This window comes from Electrophorus electricus, chromosome 4, assembly GCF_041902795.1.
Source record: "Electrophorus electricus isolate QZ-2024a chromosome 4, ASM4190279v1, whole genome shotgun sequence".
NCBI classification, from domain to species: Eukaryota; Metazoa; Chordata; class Actinopteri; order Gymnotiformes; family Gymnotidae; genus Electrophorus; species Electrophorus electricus.
In genome coordinates this window covers 31,538,315-31,559,472 of record NC_137500.1, presented here as the reverse complement: position 1 = coordinate 31,559,472, position 21,158 = coordinate 31,538,315, and the positions used below count along the sequence as shown (strand labels likewise).

Below are 21,158 nucleotides of genomic sequence, written 5' to 3'. Positions count from 1 at the left end.
ATATTGACAGTTTTTGTCTCTTATTCAGAGATCCCTAGGCTTGAATAAATATTTTTAAAGTGTTCGTATTAATTCATATGTAGTGTAGATTTTTTCTGGGCTTGCACATTTCCCTGAGCTTAATGACATTTATTGAATATTTTAAATAACTACTAAATAATTACAATTAGACACTGCATGGTATATGGGACAGAAGTTAAAACAACAACAAAACAACCGAATCCCCCTTTTCCAATTATTTAGACTTTCTTCATTTTTGTTTGTGCATCCAATTACATAAAACATACTATTTATGAAAAGCAATATTTTAATTCATTAAAAAATGTAAAATATGAAAATAGCAATGTGGGTCAAACTTAAATAATAAAAGTTGAAATATTAGATCATCCAGAAACTTAAAAATTTCTATAAACAATTATCACCAAAAATTGTTTAACACATCACAATAATTTTAATATTTCAACATTAGGCTGTGTAAACACCAGTCTAAGTACAGGAAGCAAAGTGAGCCATTTTATGGTTTGTAAATTTACCACAAGGACATTGGTCATGTTATTTTTTTTGGTTGCATGACTACAATTCTTTTATGCTTGTTTCTTTTACTTCATTTATTTTCAATATGTTCATAGATTATTAAGAATACTAAAATTAGAATGTTTGATATACATTACTCTAGATACTACTGAACAAGTATAATAGGTTGCAAGACTAATTAAAAGTTAAATTATTAGTAGTAAATTATTCATCATGCAAAGTAAAAAAAAATCTGACATAGATTTACGTGTTGTATAGTTTGAACTTTTCTAATGGTGCACCTTAAATTAACTGTATATAAAAACTTGGTTTGCTCAGAGTAATGATAATGACATACTTGCAGATTCCTTTATTATATTTAGATCCAAATGTAACCCTTTATAACACATATCTCAGTAGAAATAAAAAAGTACTTCAGAAATTTTTTTTTTGAAGAATAAATTTTAGGTGCAGATTAAGTGCAATGTGGATTTTGTGTAATTCTATGTACATTAGACCCAGATAATACAATAAAGTTACCACAAAGTTTTGTTGCTGTGTATCACGTTTATTTAATCTTGTATGGGCATTTATGTCCGCTCTTGCTTATAAAATTCTTGAATCTTTAATATCTGAATATTATGGTGAATCTTTACTTCCATTATTTTTATACAGAATTTTCTAGCTTGACAGTGAAGACCATGGGGGAAGAAGAAGAAACCTACAGTTCTACTCTACAATTACCTGAAAAAGCTAAAACACTTGAACTCAAGCCAGAGCAAAAACGTTACTCTAGTTCTTTGGAAAAGAAAAAGGAAAAACCCATTTTTCTAACCCAACTTGCACCTTCAGAAGTCACTATTGGGAGCTCAGCTAGGTTTACTGTCACTGTATCTGGTTTTCCAAAGCCTAAAGTTCAGTGGTTCCACAATGGCAAAGTCATTACTTCTTCATCTGTATACAAGTTTGTTGAAGAAAGAGATGAGTACAGTCTGATTATCACTAAGGTAAAAAAAGAATATGAGGGAGAATACTCATGCACTGCAAGTAACAGATTTGGTCAAACTACTTGCACAACAACCCTAAAAGTACAAGTCACTGATTTATCACCAGCAGAGAAGTGGGTTGAGCACATGTTTAAAGTACCTGGAGAGCCACCGCGGTTTACCACACAGATCGTACCTGTTCAGTGTGCTGAGGGGTGTGAGGCTAAATTTGAATACAAAGTGACAGGAACTCCCTGTCCAAAAATTCAGTGGTTTAAAGGTAGCGATGAAATTCTGCCCAGCCCAGACTTTTGTATTGTAACTGATCCAGATGGTACTGGTTTTCTTATAATGATTGATATCCAGCAGAGTGATAGAGGCCTTTACACTTGCAGGGCTTCCAATCCCTTTGGGGAGGCTACTTGTAGTGCTGAATTAATTGTGTTCCAGAAAAGTTATTCAGTATCTCATCAACAGCAGCTGACTCAACAGAAAACTTATAAAATGTCCATGACTGAAGAGGCGACTGAATCTCGCTTGTACAGTGTGAGTCTTCCTGGGCAAGCCAGAGTCAGTCTGCAGGAAGGGCAAAAGATGATTTATACCATTGGCACAGAAGATAGGCAGACTGTAGCAAGTGAGCAAGTTGGTTCTCTTCATGAAATAGATGTTTCATCTGCCACTGTGCACAAGGAGCAGGTGACTCACCAGGCTGCAGTTCTGCAGTCTCATGAGATGCAGGAAAGAGTAACTGTAGCATCCAGACAGCCACAAACAGCTGTGGCAACACCTTTGAGACAGCTCCACATGGCTGCAATGACATCTGCAGTTCAAGAAAGCCAAGGCTTCACAGAGGAGCACCTTGATCGCATTAAAAGTCCTGAGGTTACGGAATTGAAGAGTGCAAAGGAGCAGACTTCAAGGCTAATGTCTGCCATAACAGAGAGTGTAATGCCTCTAACAATTGTTAAAACACAGCCACTAACCAGTCAAGAAAAAGAGCAAACAAAAGCAATTACTGAGCCCAAATACCCATTTTCAAGTCATCAGGTAGAATCAACACTCCCAATTGTAAAAGAGCAATCAAAGACTATACCACAGACAGAGGCAGAAAAGAGCTATCAAGTTAAGGAGGGTATGAAAATATTGTATGCAGCAGTTTCAGATGAGAAGCAACAAATAACAGATGTCCATGCTAAAGATTTGTCAGTGTTAGATATAGCCTCTCAGTCCTCAGTAAAGAAGGAATCCCCCAAACCAGCCATTCTTTCAGTGAGTGAGACCAAACAAATGCTATCAAAAGAGCAAAAATTCTTTATGCACAGACCTGATAAGCAGACTGCAGCTCTGGCTAAGGATACAGTATTAAGATCAGCTCTTGTTGCTGAGGATGTTAATGAATTTCAAGCTGAAAAAACAAGTGTAATTCCAGGTTTGGATAGTATGGTTTCAGTTCAGGCACAGAGGGAAGAGGAACAGATACTTAACTTACAGATTTTTGCAGATCAGACTAGTCTTCCTTCTGAGGGTAGATTCAGTAGTGAGAAGCCAAGTCCTGAGCAAGCAGACTCTAGAAAAAGTCCTACTCTTTTGCACACAGTGTCAACAGATGAACAGCAGACCATTACTTGTGAAGGGTCATCACAGTTCTCAACCGAAGAGACATCAGTTTTTATACAGCCTCATAAAGAGGCCCTGGCCCCTTTGCATCTGCAGGCAGTTCAAGCAGAGAGCATGTTATCAAAAGAGGGGATCCTCTCAATAGAAAAAACAGACCAACAGATGGCAGTGCAGAGACAGGAAAAGGCCCGTAAACATGCAGTTACCACAGAGGAGAAAAGGGAACTCACAGCAGATTATTCCAGAGGTCTGGAAGTTTCTGCTACAGGAGTTCATTCTGATATCAAGAAAGAACCAAAACCTCAAAGCAATTTGCAAGTCATCACAGAACCAATGCAGCTACCAAAGGAGACACCATTTTCAAGTGAAACTAAGCAGCAACGTGCATTAGTGCAAAAGGAGGATCGCTGGAATATTATTAATGCCATGTCCATATCAGACATACAAGATCTGGAGGAAGGACACACAGAGAATTTATGCGCACCAGAAAAATATACATGCTTGGCTGAAATGGAGCCTAAAATACCATTAGAATCTCTTCATGTTGAGGAGAAGGAAATCTCAACTGAAAGCAGCGTTACTCTTGATGCCGCGGAGCAAGACTTTGCTGTTCAAATTCAAGAGGGTCAGTCGATTAGAAAGTCAATATTAATGGATGAAAAGCTCCTTTTAAGAGGTGAACTGTCTCAGGATATTACAAAATCACAAACAACTACAGCAACAGTTAGTCAACAGCAGATGGATGTTCTGTTACTATCAGAGTCCAGAGAAAGCCAGACCCTTCCAAAGGAACTTACTTTTGTGATTCCAGCACCTAAAGCACACAGCTTAGACATAAAGCCTCAGTTGAAAAATATGCTTGCATCAGCTGTTGCTCAAGATCAACCATTAATACTGGCAGATGTGGTCAAGCAATTGGATGTTGTTGAAGTACAGGAGGTCAGAGTTCAAAGGCAGCTTAGGTATACCATGTTCACATATCTCATCACAACTGCAGGAGCCCCCATAGAGATCACAATTTCTTTCGAGGGCGAGTACCCTCAGACTGCTGATCTTAAGAGTGAACTTCAGGCTGCTTTGTATTCCATTATCTATCGTGAGCAGCAGGTTCTCACCTCCGAACAACCTGGAGCAATGCACATTGACAGGCCTCAGAGATTACAACTTAGTAGGGCTGCTGCTAAAGAAAAGCTCTCACCAATGGTTGAGACTGTGCAATTAACTGAAAATACAGAAACTTTTTTTCCACCTAAAACACAATCAGCTGCTCTGAAGTCTGAAGATGTAACCTCTTTCCAGTCTGTAAAGGCTCAGAAACAAACTGTTGTGCAAGGCTCAAAAAGTCTAGTGATTCAGGAAACCACTACAAAAATGGAATTAAAGCAGTCTGTTCAGGTTGAAAGACAGGAAATCAGATCTGTGACAGTAAAAAGCCAAGATCGAGATATTGGTACTGCAGATATCACCACCGATGGGTCCTTTGTGCCAGTCCCAGTTGAGCAGTCTGACATTCTCATTCAGAGGGAAGACACACAGGAATATCTGACAGAAGAGACCATCAAATTACAAAAAGCAAAGGTTAGGGAGGAATACCCAGTCTTTGAAAGCTCTTTGAAAGATGTCATCATAGATGAACACTCTAAAGTCACATTTTCTGTGACTACAAGACATGTCTCAAAAGTGAATTGGCTTTTTAATGGAAAACCAGTTAAGTCTGGCAAAGAGTTCAAGTGTTTACAAGATAAGGACACTTATATGCTTGTAATCAATAAAGTTATCAAGGAAAAACATGAAGGAGAATACACGTTTGAGGCTGTGAATGAAGCTGGCAAGACTTCAACAACATCAAGGCTCACAGTGGTCTCAAGAGGTTGGATTATGGGGATTGTTTTACCATATCATATCACCCATAACTAACTCTTACTGTTCATTTCTATTTCTTCTGAATACGCTTAAAGATAGAGCAGGTCAGCATCTTTAACCTGAAGATATAGCCTATTATATTTCCTGTTTTTAATATGCAGTCTTCACAACACTCTCATTTGATTCACTCCACCAATGTGTGAGCATGACTTCACTTTTTCATCACCTCTTAACAGTCGGACTCGTTTCAGTGTCACTCTCATCTTCATCACCTTTTCATGCAGAGGTGTTCTTACCCTTGATCTAATTAAAATCTTTGAAATTGAATTGAATCTGCATCACCCATGAATATGAATAGTATCTCATTCACAGCCCATTCTTCACCAAGCACCACTCTTTGCATGCCTTTGAGGACATTATGTGGTTTTGTTCTTTATTGATCAGTTCTTTCCCATAACCCATTCACCATTTTTTTCCACAGTTACTCCCAGACTACTGTTTGCATCCCATCATTCATGCCATCTTGGTTGTGTTTATAGTGAATAAAGTTCTGTGGAGAAATGTAATTTGAAAAGCTTAAAGGCCTTATTTTCAAATAAGGAAATTGTTTAAAAAAATTATCTGCAGAACTAAATTAACTTCAAACATGACAGTGAACTGTTTCAGCTTTTGACATTCATTCCATGATATACAATTTAAGCCTTCACATTCATTGTGCTAACTGTCTTTTTCTCGTTGTATACAATTCAGTTCCACCTGTTTTCAAAAGAAAAATCAATGCTCTGGAGGCCAGTGTAGGAAGCCCTGTCACTTTTGAATGTGAGATTGAAGATGCACCCAACGTGACCTTCAAATGGTTCAAGTATGGCTCAGAGATCAGACACAGTGACAAGTACAAGATCATCAGCCATTTAACCACATCATCTCTAGAGCTCTTGAGTCCAACAAAGGCAGACAGTGGCGAGTACACCTGCACAGCTTTGAACCAACATGGTAGAGACAGCTGCTCTGCTAACCTGAATGTGACAGGTAACAAACCTTTATTTAACCTTTTTTAATGTGCAATAAGCAAATAGCTTATTGAAATGTTTATTGTGGTAATTATGGTTTAAAAATGACATGCAGTATGTGTATTTTAATGTTGTACATAAACTAATTTGCTCTTTTTTACTCAAAACTTTATTTTTATAGAGGTTTTTCCTCCAGAATTTGTATCAAAGCCTGATCCAATTACTTCATTTGTGGCCAAACAAGCAAAATTCCATTGTGTAATCACTGGTTCGGCACCAGTGAATGTTGTCTGGCACAAGGACAACATTGTCATTTCACATAATGAGCACTACAAAGTGTTCGTTGAAAAGAACAAGTATTGTCTTGAGATCACAAATCTTGAGCAAAGTGACCAGGGAACATACCTTTGCAAAGCTTCAAATAGTGTTGGCACAGCTACGTGCTGCACTGAGCTGAGAGTTATCGACAAACCCAGCTTTGTGAAGACCTTTGAGCCAACTTTTGTAGCGGTGGATAATTCACTGCGGCTCGAGTGTCAGGTGAATGAAGATACAGGTGTGTTCATCACCTGGATGAGGGATGGCAAGAGACTCCATAATACAATGGATAGCAAAATTTCTTTTGAAGACAGAGTGGCGTGCCTTGAGATACCAAAGGCCAAGCTTAAAGATACAGGCACTTATGTTTGTACTGCTGCAAATGACGCTGGAAGCAGCATTCACTCTTCTGTGATAAATGTACAAGGTAAGACAAATGCAATTCATTTCCAGTGTTCATGGAAATTCATTTCTCAATGTGAACTTGTAGATTTTGTTGCTTTGCTTTAATGAAAGAAGGAAAGCAAAACCATCTTTGTCATCTTTGAGGAAATTTTTTTTCCTTCAGCTCTTCTTTCTGTTTGTGTGACTAGTCTTTTTGTACTATTTGTGCAGTGTAAAACTGATTTTCTCTTAACTGAATTTCTTCAGAACCTCCCAAATTTGTAAAGAGATTGGAGTCTAAGGTCTTATGGAAACAGGGAACATCTGCACGATTGTTGTGTACTGTTAAAGGATCTCCTGAGCTCCATGTCTCTTGGTTTTTAAATGACAAGCAACTCAGCTCCAGTGAGAGACATAAAATTACCTTCAAAGATGGTCAAGCTGCACTTGAGATTATTGGCCCTACTGTGTCTGACAGTGGAAATTACACTTGTGAAGTAATGAATGAGGCTGGCTGTGAAAGCTGCAGTACCCAGCTCACTGTCAAAGGTTTGTTTTATATATGTATATACGTATATCTTCCTTAATTCCAAATGTGAACCTTTTGTTATTATTGTTAAAAACAATTTTTATTATATGCTGCTCTTATTCTTAGAACCCCCTGCTTTCAAAAAGGAATTGGAAACAGTGGAGGTGGTGAAGGGTCTTACAGCCCATCTTGAGTGTGAAGTTACAGGCACTGCTCCATTTGAAGTGACCTGGTTGAAGAATAAGAAAACAGTGAACACTGATAAAAAACACAAAATTGTGTCAAAGGATACCATTTTGTATTTGGAAATACAGTCCTTTGACAGCACGGATGTTGGAGATTACCAGTGTTGTATTTCTAATGATGTTGGTAAAGTAACTTCTAAATCAGTGGCAAAACTGAAAGGTTTGTTCTTAACCTCTTGAATTGTGTTCATTTTATTTATCAAGTTAAGAAATTGTTCTTAAGTATAAATTTGCCTTCTTTCATGCAGACCCGCCATCTTTTGTAAAGAGGGTCGAAAGCACAACTGCAATTTTGGGCAGTGCTGTAAAACTGCAGGGTACTCTTAAAGGCTCCACCCCTATTACTGTTAAATGGCTCAGGGACTCTGAGATACTCAGAGATGATGACCCTAATATTACCATGATTTTTGAAAGTAACATTGCTGTTTTGGCAATCAAGGAAGTAACCATAAAACATGGTGGAAAGTATACATGCCAAGCTGAAAATGAGGCTGGTCAACAAAAAAGTGAAGCCACATTATCAGTTCAAGGTTAGAAATAAAAGCATACAATTTTAAATATCACATTAACATTATATTACTTCTATATTATTAGTATTCTAATGTTTTTTTATTTTTATTTTATTTTTTTATATATATCAGAACCTGCTAGAATTGTTGATAAAGCACCATCCATCAGTGTAACAGCAGGAGACTCTGCAACTTTGGATTGCACTGTCTCAGGAAGTCCAGATCTCAAAGTAAAATGGCTCCGTGATGGCAAGGAGATGACAGCGAGCCGAAAATACAAAATCTCTTTTAAAGACAATGTAGCAAGCTTAAAATTTCTCTCAGCAGAGAGGGGAGACAGCTGTGAATACACACTTGAAGTTTCTAATCGGGTCGGAAAAGACCATTGTTCTTGCTCAGTCACAGTTCTTGGTTAGTCTTCTATCTTATTCTAGTACACATGCTTTAAATTTAAAATGTTATGGTTTAAACAAAAAGTGTGTGTTTCTTTTGAGCAGATAAAATTATACCTCCAACCTTCACAAAAATTCTTAAAAAGGTTGATGGAAATGTTGGGGGCAGTGTTCAGATGGAATGCAAGGTGTCAGGGTCACAGCCCATGACAATATCTTGGTTTAAAGAGGAAAAGGAGATCACAACTGGGATGAAGTACCAAACTGAATTCAGAGAAAGCACTGCTACATTGAAAATATCTAATTTAGAGACTGCTGATACTGGGGTTTTCACCTGCCATGCTACTAATGCAGCAGGGCACAGAGAGACAAGTGGAACAGTATCTGTTAAAGGTTAGAAACAAATGTAGAAAATATTGTGAATAGTTCTATTCTTAATTCCTAATATTTTGAGAATAAATGTTAGACCTAAAGCATATGTAGTAATTTAACTGTGATGTTTCCTCCACAACTAAATATAGAGCCTCCAGTCTTCACATTAAAGCCTGAATCCCAAGAAGTAATACCAGGCTCTACTGTTGTTCTGAAAGCCACTTTCACTGGAACAGCACCTTTTACTATCAAATGGTTCAGAGAAGAGAATGAGATGTTAACCGGAGGCACTTGTTTCATTAAGAAAGAAGCCTTTTCAAGTACACTGGAGTTGCACTCTGTGAAGCCATCTCATTCTTCGACATATACTTGCCAAGTGGCTAACGATGCAGGGAAGGTTTCATGCACCGCTGTCTTATTTGTAAAAGGTGCCTTTTGTTATTCTCTTCTGTCTTCTTTGATACTATATACTACTTCTTTTATATACCGTAATGAGTAGAAATGTTTTAAATGATGTCTGTTATTTTTTTAGAACCTCCAAGGTTTGTGATGAAACTTGACCCAGCCAAATTAGCAATGAATGGAACTGCTGTGTTTTTGGAGTGTAAAGTAACTGGCAGTCCTGAGATTACTATGAAGTGGTACAAAAATGAGATGGAAATCACCCAAAGTGCTAAATATCAAATGACCTTCAGTGACTCAGTTGCTACACTGCAGGTGCCCAATTGTAGTGTTGAAGATAGTGGAGATTATATTTGCGTAGCATCCAGTGATGCTGGCAGTGACAGATGCAGTTGCTTGGTAACAGTTAAAGGTGTGTAATGAGTTATTAATCTCAAAAAAACCTATCAGCTAATTATCTATCTTTATTGGCTGACCTTTGTACTCTCTTGCTTTAGAACCTCCTGTATTTGTGAAATTATTCGAATCCAAAGAAGTTGTCAAAGGCTCTGATGTTGTGCTGGAGGGATCTATCTCAGGTTCACCTCCATTTGAAGTCTCATGTATCAAAAACTCAAAGCAGATCAGAAACGATCGGCGGCATGTCATTAGCATGAAGAACGATGTAGTGAGTCTCCAGATTCTCAAATTTGAAGTCGGAGATGCTGGCAAATATCAGTGCACTGTAGGGAATGAAGTAGGACAGACGTCATGTGATTGTGAAATTGTACTGAAAGGTTAGTAAGAATAAGGAGTAGTTTTAGCCATTTTGATTAGAAAAAAACATACCAACTTACACTTTTATATTCTAAATCAATACACACTTTCCTGTACACAGTTTCAATACGCAGTTTCATGTTCTGGTTTTCTCTGTTTAGAGCCACCATCATTTGTGCAGAAGCTAGATACCATGAACATCCTTCTTGGCAGTGAGCTTACTATGCAGTGTGTTCTGAAAGGCTCACTGCCTATGACAGTGTTATGGACAAAAGATGACCATGAGGTCAAAGACACTGAGCATGTCCAGATGTCCTTTGAAAACAGAACAGCACTTCTGCATGTGTCTAGTGTACAGTCAAAACATGGTGGAAAATACACTTGCCATGCGCAGAATGAAGCTGGAAGTCAGAAGTGTACAGCAGCCTTGGTGGTCAAAGGTTTGTTCTGAAAACATAGTTTGTCCAATATATATATATATATATATATATATATATATATATATATATATATATATAGTTAGTTAGTTAGTTGTTTGTACATTTGAAAAAAAGTTAGTTATATCATCTTCATTTATCATCCATTTCAGAGCCAGCAAATATCACAGAGCAGGCAAAGTCTATCAGTGTCACTGTAGGAGACCCTGCTACTCTGGAGTGTAGGTTCTCAGGCACTAAAGCCTTAAAAAGCAAGTGGATGAAGGATGGAAAAGAGCTGACTTCAGGCAAAAAATACAAAGTACATAGCACTGATAAGAACTGCACATTAAAGATCCTGTCTGCGGAGCGGTGTGATGAAGGCGAATATATGTTTGAAGTTTCAAATGATGTTGGCAAGAGCACTTGTGAGGCTTTTGTAACTGTACTAGGTCAGTATATGAGCAAAGGAGACTTTCACTTGATACAAATGGGAAACTATACATTATGTCCCATCACAGTGCACTCACTTAAATCTTTTTTTTTTATTGTAACAGATCAAATAATTAAGCCTTCTTTCACAAGAAAACTGAAGGAAATGGAGAGTATTAAAGGATCCTTTACACAATTGGAATGTCTGGTGTCTGGATCCCTACCTATAATGATCACTTGGTTTAAGGAGAACAAGGAGATAGAGACAGATGAAAAACACAAATGCATTTTCTTTGAAAATGCAGCATCTTTGGAAATCAATCGTCTTGATAGTTCTGATAGTGGCAATTATACTTGCATTGCTACAAACAAAGCAGGCAGAGACCAGTGTTCTGGTGTCTTAAAAGTTAAAGGTTTGCGTTGCTATATATTCTAATCATTCATGTGTGATAAACTGTTTTTGAACCTCCCTATAAACACAAATGTACTATTGATAAGTATGTCATGCAAGGCTATGAATTCTAAAAAAATGTTACAAAATAGTAACTCTCATCTTCTACATTACTTCTCGGATTCCTTTTATTTCCTTTTTTTAAAACAGTTGAACAGCCAAAAAAGGATTACGGGTCAAAAAACAATTTATCTAAAATAGAATTATTATTGAGTCAAACTAGATGTATTGACAAGTTGTTTTCAAACAATTATTACTCCCTTTCAGAACCTCCCAGTATCATTGAGAAACCTGAGTCACAGGAGGTCATACCTGGAACCAGAGTGAAGTTCAATGTACTTGTAATGGGCACTCCCCCACTGAACATCAAGTGGTTCAAAGATAAGAAAGAGATCTTATCAGGCATTGATTGCTCTGTTCAGAAAGATGACTCTTCAAGCTTTCTTGAACTCTTTTTCACTAAACCATCGGATTCTGGAGACTACATATGTGAAGTAACCAATGATGTTGGTTCAGATACTTGCCAGGCAACACTCTTTGTCAAAGGTTTTTAGTCAAATTTTTTTGAAACATAAGAGTCCCTTATCTCTATATATAATCACAGTTGTGTGTAACAATGATTTCATTTGTGTATTATACAGAACCTCCAAAATTCACCCGAAAACCAGACAAAGTTTCAGTGGTGAAACCTGGCCATCTTGTAGTTTTTGAGTGTCAGGTAGCTGGCACTCCAGAGATAGACACATATTGGTTTAAAGATGGCAACGAAATAAGCCCAAGTGACAAGTATAAAATGAGTTTTGTTAACTCATTGGCATGTCTTGAGATCACTGGTTCTGATGTCAAGGACAGTGGTGTATATTACTGTGAGGCACGAAACGATGCAGGCAGTGAGAGCTGTAGTATGGAGCTGAAAGTGAAAGGTTAGTGCAGACGTCAAGTGGAAACTTTGTGTTCAAATGTACAGTCTTGCAGTGGACATAGATTCACAATGTGCATAACTTCTTTCATCTTTCAGAGCCACCTGTTATTGTGAAGCCGTTCACTCCTGCAGAGGTTGTGAAAGGCTCGAATGCTTACTTTGAGTGTCAAATCAAAGGCTCCGCTCCGTTTGAGATTACTTGGCAAAAGGATTCCAAGGAAATAAAAGCAAGCACTAAACATTTATTCTATCAGAAGAATGCTTCAATAATAGTTCTTGACATACAGAAGTGTGATGACTTGGATGTTGGGGAATATCAGTGTATTGTTTCAAATGAAGTGGGCAGTTGTTCATGTAGAACAACACTACATATAAAAGGTTAATATGTTTTACAATATAAATTTTACATGTGATTTCACTTTTCTTGACAATATAACTAATCATTTTCTTGAACTCCATATCTTCAGAACCACCATCTTTTGTAGAGAAGATCCAAAATGTTGCCACAGTGTTGGGAGATGTAGCTGAGTTTAAGTGTATTGTGAGGGGATCACCTCCTCTGATTATTCAATGGCAAAAAGATGAGACCTGGATCTTGGAAGACCCTAAAATAATGAGGACATTTGATGATAATGTTGCTACCTTAAAAATCCCTGTGTGTGATCCTAGCCACAGTGGAAGATACACCTGCCAGGCAATGAATGAAGCAGGGCAGGAAAAGTGTTTTGCCACCCTTTTGGTGCAAGGTTGGTTGATTATTGTATGTATTGAGTTTCAGTTAGCTTTAAAGATTGTGTTTTACTACTTTTGTTTGAAGGTTGGTTAATTATATTAAATACTTAGTTTCAATTAAATACTAGAGTCTTCAAAGATTTACATTATTTTGTTGTATTTGCTTTTGTTTTTACTTCAGAGCCTCCCCAGATTATTGAAAAGCCAGAAATTATTAATGTCACTGCTGGAGATCCAGTCAGTTTTGAGTGTAAGGTAAAAGGCACTCCAGAACTGAAAGTGAAATGGACTAAAGATGGCAAGGAGGTGATGCCATCCAGACAATGCAGCCTCAGCTTTGTCAATAATGTCAGCAATATTAAAATTCAGTCTGTGCAGTTAGATGATGGGGGAATATATCTTTTTGAGATTTCCAATCACATCAGTGTCTGCCAGTGCACCGTGACTTTGAATGTCCTAGGTTAGTGTTTGATCAACTACCTTAAATAATGAAATGTTTGTACAGGGGATGTATTTTTATTTTTCACTCCTCTTTATCTTGCATATAGAACAAATAATTCCTCCGGCCTTCATCAAATCTCTCAGTGATATGGAGGAGATTCTGGGGTCCTCTGTGAAAATTGGATGCAGTATATCTGGCTCTCACCCAATCTCTGTAGAGTGGTTAAAAGATGGAACTAAATTGTCAGGTAGAACCAAGCATAAACTGATTCAGGATGATAACAGCGTGTCTTTGGAGATTGAGCGACTAGAGAAGGCTGACACTGGAACCTACTCTTGCAAACTTACAAACAGAGCAGGCAGTTGTGAATGCAGTGGAACACTGAGGGTGAAAGGTCAGATAAGATAATGCCATTCAGCAGATTGCATTCATATTTCAAGAACATTTATCTCTTAAGGTTTATTGTTTGTCAGTACTTTAATGAGTTTTGTCTGTCTTTCTCTCCCCCCTCAAAATATTATAGCGCCCCCGAGCTTTGTGGTGGTGCCAGAGCCCCAGGCTGTCATACCCAATACCACTGTTCGCTTTAAGGGTACTTTTACGGGCACACCTCCCTTCACAGTGAAATGGTTCAGGGAAGACACTGAACTGATCACTGGACCATCCTGCTTTATTGGCCTTGAAGGGCTTTCATGCTTCATAGATCTTTATGCAGTTGGACTTTCAAATACTGGGACTTACTCTTGCCAAGTTAGCAATGATGCTGGTTCAGTGAAATGTACTACAAGCTTACTGGTGAAAGGTTGGTCTATATTCTTTTATTCTTTTCTAACCTTTGCTGTCACCATCTTCATTATTATTTTCTTTTTTTACATTGCCTCAATCATGCATGTTTTGTTTGTTGCCCTACATGCTTTTCTGCAGGCGTTGTGCCACCATCTTGCATGTTTTGTTGCTCTACATGATTTCTGTGGGCTTTGTGCCACCATCTTGATTTTATTCATCCTTCAACAACATGCTTCTTTCTGTGGCAATGCTATCTTGAGCGTATTTCTGAAGCCATCATCTGTCCTCTGCTATTGCCTTAAAAACAATTTGGTAATTTTATAATTATTTTTACTTTTGCAGAACCCCCTGAGTTTGTACAGAAACTGCCAGCAACAAAGTTTACAAAGATGGGAGAGCCTCTTCGTCTTGAGTGCAAAGTTACTGGCACTCCTCCTTTAAAAATTAGCTGGTACAAAAATGACACCATGGTCAGCGACACTCCCAATATGAAGATGACGTTTGATGACGTGATGGCAGTGCTTGAGATTTTCAGCACAAGTCATGATGATGAAGGAGTGTACACATGTGAAGCCCAGAATGATGCAGGAATTAAGAGCTGCAGCACCACTCTCTCAGTCAAAGGTTAGACAATGGAGAAGCTTCCCTTGTGCACAGATTTTTGTGTGTGTGTCATTAATGCTTCTTATCCAGGCATCACTTAAAATGAATTTATGCATGATTTTCATCAGCTTGTTGATCAGTTACTGCAGATTTAGGATTGATTTTGATTAAACTGGTTCAGCTAATTTCTATATTCATGTCAACTCACCTTAATCAAATATATTTCTAGAACCACCGACTTTCCACAAAGCACCCACACCTCCTGAGGGATTGAAGGGAAAAGATGCCAGTCTTAGCTGTGAGTTAAAGGGAACAGTGCCCTTTGAGATAACCTGGTTTAAAGACAAAAAGCAACTGAAAGAGAGTAGAAAGTACAAGTTTGTATCTGAAGGACACTCAGCAACTTTGCACATCCTTGGACTGGAAGCATCAGATGCTGGGGAGTATGAATGCAAAGCCTCAAACAATGTTGGAAGTGACACCTGCTCAGCGATGGTGAAACTTAGAGGTTAGTAAAATTGAGGACACTGAAAACTCTTAAGTTACATGAATACTATTATCTTTATCTCTTTTTATCACATTGTCTTTTATGCCATTTAGAGCCACCAGGTTTTGTCAAGAAACTGTCCAATACTACAGCAGTATCTGGAGAGGAAGTGACTCTGGTAGCCACTGTCAAAGGCTCTGAGCCAATTGATGTGTCTTGGGTTCAAGATAAGGATCATATTCTCAGAGACAGTGACAACATGAAAATTGCATTTGTGAATAACCAGGTCACTCTTACAGTCTTTAAAGCTGATTCTACCACTGCTGGGAAGTATACTTGCCGGCTTAAAAATGATGCTGGTGTGGCCGAATGCATGGCAAACCTTACAGTCCTAGGTTTGTGGAGGATTTACAATTGCTGTCTGTTTCTTTTTCTTTTCTCCTAAAAGTGCATGCTTTTGTTCTGAGACTAAATAATTGTTTTCAATTTCCAGATCCTGCTGCCATTTTGGATAAGACAGAGTCTGTCAGTGTCACAGCAGGTGATGCAGCAACTTTAGAATGCACGGTTACTGGAACCCCTGAGCTCAAACCTAAATGGATCAAAGATGGTGTTGAGCTGTCTTCTAGTAGGAAACATAACATCACCTTTTCCAACAAGATATCCAGTCTTAAGGTGTTGTCAGCAGAGAAAGGTGATACTGGAGAGTACACCTTTGAGATCAAGAATGAGGTTGGCAGTGATAGCTGCAAAATGAACCTCACTGTCTTTGGTTAGTAGTTTAATATATCTTCTCAACTTTGATCATATTGATGTTTAAGGAATCCGTTGTTAGTAAATGCTAAAGTAATGAATGAAAGTTATTAAAATTACCAGAGTTCAGTTAGTATGAGCATTCCTAGTGAGTTTCTATTAGCTTTCTTTAACTATTGTCTATTTCAGAATCCTTTCATCACAATTATAACTAATGACCATTTTTTTAACAGATAAAATTATCCCTCCCACATTCTCACGAAAAATGAAAGACACTCAAAGTATTGTTGGAAAACCAGTTGAAATGGACTGTAAGGTCTCAGGTTCTGCACCCCTCACCATTGCTTGGTATCATGATGGGGTGGAGATCATGAGTGGGCCAACTTATCAGATTAGCTTTGCTGAGAACACCTGTACACTTAAAATGCCCATTTTGAAATTGTCAGACTCTGGTTCATACAAGTGCATAGCAGCGAACAGCGCCGGCACTGCTGAGACTACTGCCTCGCTTGTTGTTAAAGGTTAGTATTTCATTTGGATTCATTTTGCTCTGCAAAAATGATCTGCCAAAGAAGATTAGATTTTTGTGCTTAGATGTTTTAAAAACAAAAATATCCTTAGTCTAATGATGAATGATAAACTATATAATCTCGCAAGGACACTTTTTTTTTTTTTGCTTAAGAGGTTAAATAATAAAGATCTTTTATTTAATCTCTTTATAAAAATATTATTTTTGCAGTTTTTAGTTGAATATATTTAACATATCCAGATAATGTATATAATAGTAGTAATTTGTCTACAGAAAATGTTCAGGGTATTCTTTATATTCACACATTTGCTGCAGAACCTCCATCTTTTGTGATGCCACCTCAGCCAGTGGAAGCACTCCCAGGTTCACATGTAAAATTCAGTGCCACTGTGAAAGGAAGTGCCCCATTAAAGGTAAAATGGTTCAAAGGCACTAAGGAGATTGTTCCTGGCAGAGCATGTGAAATTGCCTTAAGAGGAGATGTAGCCACAATGGAACTCTTAAATATCGACATATCTCATTCTGGAGAATATACGTGCCAGATTACTAACGATGTAGGGAAGGAAAGTTGCCCTGTCACTCTCTTTGTGAAAGGTTAGTTGACGTTGTAAATATTACTAGACAAAACTAATTTACAAGTCATGTGTAGTTTATGTACTATTGTATCAAATTCTTTTATTCAGAGGCTGCACGTTTTGTCAAGAAGCTAAAGAATCTCTCAGTTGAAATTGGAAAGTCAATGATACTTGAGTGCACATACACTGGAAGCCCAAAGATTCTTGTAAAATGGCAGAAGGATGACCAAGAAATCTTCTCCTCTTACAAATATAATATCACAACCACTGAGACGTCCTGCATCTTAGAGTGTCTAAACAGTGATAAAGAGACAGCAGGAAAATACACTTGTGAGGTTACCAATGATGCTGGACATGATACCTGTGATGCAACAGTGTCCATATTAGGTTAGTTTTATTTCCATCTAAATATTCTTATTAGACTGAAAGAAACTGGGGTTGTCATGATTTGTTAATAATGTTGATGTGTATGTGTGTGTGTGTATATATATATATATATATATATATATATATATATATATATATATATATATATATATATAATATAAATATATATATATATATATATATATATAAATATAAATATATAAATATATCACTTTTAGAGCCACCATTCTTTATTGAGAGCTTGGAGCCAATGGAGGTGACTGCTGGTGATGCAGTCTGTCTGAAATGCCAGATTGGGGGTACTCCTGTGATCAATGTGGCTTGGTTCAAAGGAGATGGCAAAGTCCGATCTTCTCCATCCTGTAGAATTGAGTATTCCAAAGGCACTGCTTGCTTGAAATTAACTAAAGTTTTAAAAGCCGACACAGGGGAATATATTTGTAAGGCAGAAAACAGCATTGGAGCTGCATCTTCTAGCTGCTATTTAACTGTTCAAGGTGATGATCACTCCTGTTCATAAAATATTTTCTTTATATCTCTTAAATGTATATTTTTTTTTTCAGGGACTATATACCTCCTGTAATATTTTCTGGTGTTTATTTTTACATTTTCCCCTTTTAGAGGCCAAAACACCACCTTCTTTCCCCAAGAAAATTACTAGCATTCAGCAAATCGAAGGACATAGTGTCCAGTTTGAATGTCGTGTTTCAGGATCTTCTCCTATTGAGATTTCATGGCTTAAAGATGGTGAACCTCTGAGGAGTGACTCAGAGTACACAATGACTTTTGATGATAACTCTGCTGTCCTAAAACTTGCCAAGGGTGAAATGAAACACTCTGGAGAATACACTTGTGTTGCAACAAATAGTGTTGGAACCGCCTCTTGCAGAGCCAAGCTCACACTTCAAGGTTTGTGGATGTATATGTTAAGGAATTATATCAATGTCCCAGTCACTGTTGAACTTAAAATTCTAACCTCTGTTGATATGTCCTTTTGTTAATATGGATTTTGTATTAACTCATCTGTTTAACTTTTCAGAGCCAAGATACCCACCTGTATTTGACAGAAAGCCTTTGCCTGTGGAAGTTTCAGTTGGAGATACTGTGGAACTGGAATGCCACATGACTGGATCATTGCCAATAAAAGTTACTTGGTCCAAAGATCACAAAGATATCCGCACAGGGGGCAATTATAAGATATCCTGTGTGGAAAATACCCCACATCTGACTATTCTGAAAGTTGATAAGGCTGACTCTGGCCGCTATTCTTGCCATGCTAGTAATGATATGGGGAAGGACTCTTGTTCAACAGAGGTTACTGTGAAAGGTATCTGGCAACTGTTTATAAAAGTGATTGTATCTGTTATATAGTTCAGTTTCTATTTAGTTTGTGCATATTCACTTCTTGTTAGTTTATTGGCTTGTTATTGGTGTTTCATAACTATTGCTGAAAGGTAAAGTACTGATCTCTTTGGACTTGTTTATGTTTGTGCCTTTCCAGGAAAACTTGTCATAATAATGACCCCTCTGCATTAACTGTTCATTTGTTTCTTGTTCTTAGAGCGCAAAGTTCCACCAAGCTTCACCAAAAAGCCTTCAGGAACCATTGAAGAGACCGAGGGCAAGTTAGTGAAGATTGAGGCACGTGTTGCTGGATCACAGCCCATGACGGTTAACTGGTACAAAGATGGCACAGAAATCTTCAGCTCTGACAGTTACGACATAACCTTCAAGACCAATGTGCCTGTGCTCTGTATAAAGAATTCCAGAGTCTCACATAGTGGTACTTACACATGCATGGTCAATAATGATGCTGGCTCTGCTTCTTGCGAGGCTTCAGTCCACATTATAGGTATGCAGTTTTTTGCACAGGATAGTTATATTTGCTGCAAGTTATTTTCCCCAGTTTTGCAAATATTTCACTTTTTCTGAAATGTCAAAATTTTAAATTAAAACAATTTTTTAAATTATACCACTCATTTAATTCTTGCTGTTGATATAAGTTGCTATACCTTATTCTTTCACTACAGATTCAAATAATGAAACTCTGATTTACAAATTCATATAAATTCTTGTGTTCTTTTTCAAATGCAGAGCAAAAAGTACCTCCAAGATTTGACTTGCCTCTTAAACCTGTGACGGTGAATTTGGGTGATACACTCTCCCTTAGTTGCCACGTATGTGGTTCTCCTCCTATTAAAATTCAGTGGATGAAGGATAGAAGGGAACTGATGACCTCTGCCAGTACGAACATCACATTTGTAGATGGCAATGCCATACTAGAGATAGGCAATGTCTCTAAAGCAGATGCTGGAGATTATCTCTGTAAGGCAACCAATGAAGCTGGTAGTGAGTTCTGCAAGTCTAGAGTCACTATCAAAGGTACTTCCTTCTTTGTCCAGTATGACATTTTTTTTCTCCTAACTTCATTTTATGAAGCTTTCTGTTCTTATGCTGCGCATCTCATTGAACTATTTTATTTATCTCATTAACTGCTAATGATTTTTGAAGCAATGACTTTAATGTCACTTGAATTTGACTATCTTGGTCATTAGAAAAGTCACTAAAAGGATCCCTTTTCAATTAAAGCGGCCAAACAAAATTTCTCTGCTGCAGTTTTGAGGCCATTCTTTTTTTTTTTTGCACTGTGCTCTCATTAAAGGGTAGTTGTCTCTGAGCTATTGCTTGTCTGCTTAATAGTTGGTGAGTCTTGTTGTTATTGTGTCTGTATATGACTGACTGGTGTTTTTTCATCCTGATCATAGAGAAGCCAGGAGTCCCTGCACCCACTCCCACAGCTCCTGCAGCTGCTGAGCCAGTTAAGAAATTGGACAACTTGTTCTTCATTGAGCAACCCAAGAGTGTCCGTATCACTGAGAGTAAGTGCTTACCCTATTATGATTTCTCAGTATGATCAGCCCAGTGGTATGAAAATTTCATTAATACTCAAGTTGCCATGGATTCAGTTAAAGTTAAAGTTGTTGAAGCTTGATGCTGTACAGGCAAAAATATTTGCAAAATGAATGTTAACGTTAGTGTGTACATATGACCTCTGATTAGGGAAAATAATTTTATGTTTTATAACATAAAAATTATTGTATTTTCAGAGGGCCTTGCAACATTCATCGCTAAGGTTGGTGGTGATCCCATTCCCAACGTGAAATGGATGAAGGGCAAATGGAGGCAGATGACTCACGGTGGCCGCGTAACTCTTGATCAGAAAGGACAAGAGGCCAAGATGGAGATCAGAGAAGTGACCAAATCTGACTCTGGCCAGTATAGATGTGTAGCATCTAACAAACATGGAGAAATTGAGTGTAGCACTAACCTCACTGTTGATTTGAAGAAGGAGATTGCACCTGAAACAGTGACACTGAAGAAGTGAGTGTGGTGTTAAAAGAAATATTAGCTAAAGGAAATACCAGTTTGAAGCTGTAGTTACAGAATAGAACAAGACATCAAAAATGTATTTTTGTTTTCTTTAGAACCCCTTCAAAACAGAAAAGCCCTAAAGAGGACAAGGATATTGACATTATTGAACTGCTCAGAAATGTGGATCCCAAAGAGTATGAGAAATATGCTCGCATGTACGGTATCACAGACTACCGTGGTCTTCTCCAAGCCATTGAGTTCCTGAAGAAAGAGAAAGAAGAACAATATGGAAGACCGGTGAGATGTACATGTGTTGTAAATCCGCCTCAATCAAATCAAATCAGTTTTATTGTCACATCGCACTGACATAGG

The 21,158-nt window shown here is 37.7% G+C and overlaps 1 protein-coding gene across 29 annotated transcripts in view; it reads left to right on the top strand.

Moving 5' to 3' along the window:
• Positions 1-21,158, top strand: part of ttn.2 (titin, tandem duplicate 2) — a 162,119-nt gene that overhangs the window by 34,358 nt on the left and 106,603 nt on the right. For 23 of the 29 annotated variants that reach the window (XM_081713292.1, XM_081713286.1, XM_081713282.1 and 20 more), the window contains 35 exons: positions 1,189-4,989; positions 5,733-6,011; positions 6,174-6,737; positions 6,962-7,243; positions 7,350-7,628; positions 7,717-7,998; positions 8,110-8,388; positions 8,475-8,762; positions 8,891-9,169; positions 9,274-9,555; positions 9,641-9,919; positions 10,061-10,339; positions 10,489-11,160; positions 11,466-11,744; positions 11,840-12,121; positions 12,217-12,498; positions 12,588-12,866; positions 13,034-13,312; positions 13,401-13,688; positions 13,818-14,096; positions 14,423-14,704; positions 14,913-15,191; positions 15,284-15,565; positions 15,664-15,942; positions 16,157-16,444; positions 16,768-17,046; positions 17,136-17,414; positions 17,633-17,911; positions 18,036-18,323; positions 18,454-18,741; positions 18,976-19,266; positions 19,509-19,796; positions 20,180-20,293; positions 20,522-20,795; positions 20,900-21,083. In XM_081713292.1, the coding sequence (XP_081569418.1) occupies positions 1,189-4,989; positions 5,733-6,011; positions 6,174-6,737; positions 6,962-7,243; positions 7,350-7,628; positions 7,717-7,998; positions 8,110-8,388; positions 8,475-8,762; positions 8,891-9,169; positions 9,274-9,555; positions 9,641-9,919; positions 10,061-10,339; positions 10,489-11,160; positions 11,466-11,744; positions 11,840-12,121; positions 12,217-12,498; positions 12,588-12,866; positions 13,034-13,312; positions 13,401-13,688; positions 13,818-14,096; positions 14,423-14,704; positions 14,913-15,191; positions 15,284-15,565; positions 15,664-15,942; positions 16,157-16,444; positions 16,768-17,046; positions 17,136-17,414; positions 17,633-17,911; positions 18,036-18,323; positions 18,454-18,741; positions 18,976-19,266; positions 19,509-19,796; positions 20,180-20,293; positions 20,522-20,795; positions 20,900-21,083 (13,787 nt within the window). The remainder of the gene's footprint in view (positions 1-1,188; positions 4,990-5,732; positions 6,012-6,173; positions 6,738-6,961; positions 7,244-7,349; positions 7,629-7,716; positions 7,999-8,109; positions 8,389-8,474; positions 8,763-8,890; positions 9,170-9,273; positions 9,556-9,640; positions 9,920-10,060; positions 10,340-10,488; positions 11,161-11,465; positions 11,745-11,839; positions 12,122-12,216; positions 12,499-12,587; positions 12,867-13,033; positions 13,313-13,400; positions 13,689-13,817; positions 14,097-14,422; positions 14,705-14,912; positions 15,192-15,283; positions 15,566-15,663; positions 15,943-16,156; positions 16,445-16,767; positions 17,047-17,135; positions 17,415-17,632; positions 17,912-18,035; positions 18,324-18,453; positions 18,742-18,975; positions 19,267-19,508; positions 19,797-20,179; positions 20,294-20,521; positions 20,796-20,899; positions 21,084-21,158) is intronic. The other 6 variants (XM_081713303.1, XM_081713301.1, XM_081713300.1 and 3 more) reach the window with 3 other exon arrangements.